Here is a 5,016-nt window from a genome sequence, read left to right on the forward strand (position 1 = left end):
ATGATGTATACTAACAAGATTTGTCCAAAATTAAAAAGGAACTTCTTTTCTTAAAAACTAAATAATCCAAGACAAAGCACCATATCCCTAAATCTCATTAGGAATAATAAAACCAGTATATTTTTGCAGTTGTTTATTTTGTAATCAAAATATAATTATAACCCTCAAAGATAAGCTGACACATTTTCTAATTTGAAAACAATTTAAAAGACACACTGATGATATAATAAGAAAGCCAAAAACAACGTGTATATGTATTTAGCGATAATTTTTGCCCTTGTTTCTGCATTCATGAAGTGGATTGTAGGTGATGGGGGCAAAAATATCACCGCCGACATTCGGATTTCGCTGACGTGGATTAGTAGAACAATCACAGCAAATATATTTACACGTATGATCAAACACGTAAATGAATAGCGAGTATGCCACGGTGTTAGTAAAAAAAAATAAAATAACTTAGCAGTCTTTTAGTATTCTAATGTCCCTTAAACATAACACAACTTAACTCCTTAACAACTTAATCGGTACAACTATTTACATTAATTTACATTGGTAATTATAATTTGTTTTCTTCAATATAGCTGCACTTTGAAAATAATTATATATTTTGTGGACATTAAATAAATTATTTTATATTATAAATATCCTAATGTTTTAATTACTGTTATGTACAAGAGAAAAAGTGATTGACTACATAAAAATTATGCAAAAATACACTACAATTAGGTAAATCGGTATTATACATACCATCCTAAAACCGTTTCGAAAACGATTTTATTAATAATAGTAGCTCTCTCTTTCTTTTCCTCTCTCTTTCTTTCACATATTTAAAACTATTTACAATGTTGAACGTGTTATTTCTGTGTCAATCCCAGTATACATTCTTAATTTTTAATACAATATAAAACAATGTGCAGAGTGACGTAATTATACAAAAATAACGTTAAGCTCTCCTTCAATTCATGCCATTCTCTACCAAATCGTTACGACATTTTGACCATTTTCATTTAAGTCATTTCCTATTAATTTTGATTAAAACATTATACAAAACTGCATTACTATAGGATTGATAAAAAAGTCTAGAAAAACTTCGAAAACGAGTTTCAAAGTTTAGTTAAAATATATCGAATTTCGAAAAAATTACCCTTAATGTTGAAAGAATATTTTATGATTAATATATACTAAAATTATAAATACTAAATTTAATTTAGTTTTTCTTTTATTTCATTAAATTTGTAGATGATAAGTTGATAAGTAAGTACATACCGATTTGGTAATGGCCCAGGGTGTTATTTCTAAACTACACTATAATATGCTAAGAGGCAAATTTTACTTAAGTCGGCAAGTAAACAACGAACTTGGGACTTATTGGCTCATAAATAACCAAAATTAGCGACACAACGTAATAGTTGAATCGAAGTTCAATCTCTTTCTACTTTATAACCTTGAACAAGTTGCTCCGAAACTTTAACCTAAACCTATTGATTATATCGTAATCGGCCCAAAATCAGTATAAATATGAAAAAAAATTAAAATTGTGTATCAATAGTCAAATAAAGCTATACCACGATGTTGTTGCAATTGGGGACCTAAATGTAAAAAGCAAAAGATTTGTTCACAAGAGGGGTAAAATATTGAATTTAAATTACAGCTGCCCCAAATAAATATGTACATTCAAAATGCATTTCTTAGATATTAAAGCAATTCAGCGAATAATTTTGAAGACAAAAACGAGCTGCAAAGGTATATGTAAAAAATTCTGCTACGTTTAAAATCACTGTTATTACAAAAAAAATATCGATCAAATGAATAATTTTTTTCTTTCAGAGCTGCTTTAATAAAATGCTAAAGGTCCCTGCAATCTCTTCCACTTTGTCACTTATGTAATATATATGGATATAAATTAATGTTAATATTAATGTGTAGAAATAAAACTGTCCTTTAGGAATTCGTTGTAACTTTAGTTTTATATTATTAATATTAATATTACTATTATGTATGCGTCAATAACAGTTAATAAAATTTCTTTTGTTCCCAAACGAAGTATGTATTTATATGGATTCAAATAGCTACAAATGCCATGGAGAAGATTATCAAGTGATCCAGCTGTTTTCACAATAAAAGAACAAAGAACTATTATTTATGTAGGATTTTGTACTTAACTTATGAGAATATTTGATTAATAAACGCAGATTTCTTGTTTTTGTATATATTTTTAGACAATCGTCTTTCAGGAGTAAACTCCAGTCACGTGTTTAGGCTGTAAGCTGTTAGGCGGTACCAATTAAAGAAATAAATTTTTTTTGCAATAAGGTTGTTTTTTAGTCCTGCCAAGAACCAAAAATTCTTTTTAAAATTTCATACGACGATAAAATTAAAAACCATCAGTTACCTGATAAACAAATTAAAATTACCTACATATAAAAATGACCGACGAATCGTTTTATGTAGTAATTAAATTAATTTCGTATTACCTTTGACCACGAGTTTTGGTAAAAATATTTCTACTATTTTACGCTTTTTAAAGTAAGCCCTTATTTATTTCAATATAGAAGGTGATACATTGAATAAATTGGCGATCTAAAAGTAGAATAAATCAATCAAAACAACGTTCGTTAATATAGAAGAACAGACCTGAAGATTGAAGGCCGAAGTCAAGTCACTCACTTTCATCCAACGACTCTCATTGCTTTTCAGACATTTTTTCATCCACCTCCCCTCACGATATGGTCTATCATTGTTTTATTCTTGGCCCACCCCCCCTACAATAACGTAACCTTTTTAACAATTCTGAAATTCGATAAATGTAGGATTTAGCGATTCTTGTAAACTGTCTATCATAGGAAATACATTATTAAATTATATTATTAATAAATACTACTTTGCTTAATCCCCACCGCCCAAGCATGCGATTCAGAATAGCCGTGCCTCATATGCTTATATACAGCCCATTATGCGGAAACGTTTCAAAGGTAACATCCCACAGTTTCAATTATCAATTCCATGTCGAAGAGAGTATTGTCTTTTGATCGACTTGGTGTCATATAATGTAAACTATGATTAAAAACTAAGGAAAGCTGTAAAAATGGACTTTTTGATGGCTACAGACTAACAACTGGATCACTTAAATAAAAATAGCTGCAGTTAGGTACCTTCTGAACCCGTTTCACCCCGATCACACATCTGCCGACCTGTCAATGGCTGAAATTACATACGTACATAATTCGATAAAAATACTGTGTGTTTAAAAACGTGTTATTACACCCTCAAATTGACTACAAATTCTCATCTTAAGTAAACCCACTCGGAACGAGGGCGTCGATTCGGTCAAAAAACTCTAAGATATAAATTTAAAAATAGAAAATTAAAATTTACAAACAGCACCACCGACGATCACTATACACCCTCATTTCGAGTGACGGTTTCTACCCCCAAAAAGAATAGAAAAGAAACCGACAAGCTTTATACGCTTGTCGATTTCGTGCCCTTATCGATTGATTCTTAATATCAATTCACTAGAAAAGTCTTTGATCCATTTAATAAATAACGCGCTTAAAACTTGTTTTTAACACAGAAGTTGGCGGAGCTTCGTATTCATCATCTTGCAAAAAATGTTATTACTAAGAGCAAGGTGACGATAACCGACAAAGATGGCAACGCTAGTGAACCAGAGTCTGTGCTATTGGATTCACATGTACCTGCAAAAAAAATATGTATAAATATTGAAGCCACATCAACATTATCTATTTACAGTAATGTTAATAAATAATAAATCCTATATACCAATTTTTAGTCAAAATTAAAAATACTTAAAATTCCTGTTCAGTACCAGATGTAAATCGCGATTTTGAACTTCAGTGTATTTGCTAGTTTACAGTGTATCAAACTCTGCTAAAGTTATAACCGAAATTATTGTTATATGTAGGTACACTACAAATTATGGCACCATCATCATAAGGTCGAAAGTCCATAAACTGATGGTTGGACACGTATCTCCACTCTTTCCTATCCTTAGCTAATCTTCACAGTTCCCTAAAACTAGAACAACCCAGATCCTCAACTATTTGCGAACAGTAATCTAATCTAGGTCTAGCTCTACCCCTCCTAACTCCCGTTTGTGCCTCTAATATGTCTCTGACTAGACCTTCATGTCTGAGAAGGTGTCCTACTAACCTATCTGGCTTATTTTTTATTGACTTCCATAGAGTCCTCTGTTCTCCTATTGTTAACCATCGACCTTCAAAGAATTTTGGTACCCATGCATCGGGCCATGTGACTTTATGGACTTTCAATTTTGCCAAACATGCTTTATCTATGTTGGACCAATATTGGATAAATATTCTATATAAATAAGGAAAAAGTACATCCCTTATATATATATTACCAATATTGGGTAAATATTACATATCAATATAAATAAAAGTTATTGCCAAATATCTTTTATTAATATTGGATCAATATCGGATAAACATGGTATTAAAATATAGGAAGATAGCACATCTCCTATATATTACCAATATTGGCTAACGGTTAGTTAGGTTGCAATTTCTAGGCGATTCAAAAGTTAACCATCAATCTTCCAAGAATTTTGGTACCCAAGCGCCGGGCAAAGTGTCTTTATATGGACTTTCAATTTTGCCAAACATGTTTTATCTATGTTGGATCAATATTGGATAAATATTCTATATAAATAAAAGAAAAAGTACATCCCTTATATATATTACCAATATTGGATAAATATTGCATATCAATATAAATAAAAGTTATTGCCAAATATCTTCTATTAATATTGGATCAATATCGGATAAACATTGTATTAAAATATAGGAAGAAGGTACATCTCCAATATATTACCAATATTAGCTAACGGTTAGTTTACGTTAGGTTGCAATTTCTAGGCGACCTAAAAGTTAACCATCAATCTTCCAAGAATTTTGGTACCCAAGCGCCGGGCAAAGTGTCTTTATATGGACTCAATTTTGTCAAAGATGTTTTTTCAATGTTGGGTCAGTATTG

At 30.7% G+C, this 5,016-nt stretch overlaps 1 protein-coding gene across 1 annotated transcript in view; it reads right to left on the reverse strand.

Annotated features, from left to right (window-relative positions):
• LOC108739951 overlaps positions 1–5,016 on the reverse strand; it is a 47,981-nt gene continuing 42,965 nt past the window's right edge. Inside the window, exon 12 of the mRNA XM_025979077.1 lies at positions 1–3,698. Coding sequence (XP_025834862.1) covers positions 3,598–3,698 — 101 coding nt within the window. The 3' untranslated portion in view covers positions 1–3,597. The remainder of the gene's footprint in view (positions 3,699–5,016) is intronic.

The sequence above is a fragment of the Agrilus planipennis genome, unplaced genomic scaffold (genome assembly GCF_000699045.2).
Source record: "Agrilus planipennis isolate EAB-ADULT unplaced genomic scaffold, Apla_2.0 scaffold26, whole genome shotgun sequence".
Taxonomy (NCBI): Eukaryota; Metazoa; Arthropoda; class Insecta; order Coleoptera; family Buprestidae; genus Agrilus; species Agrilus planipennis.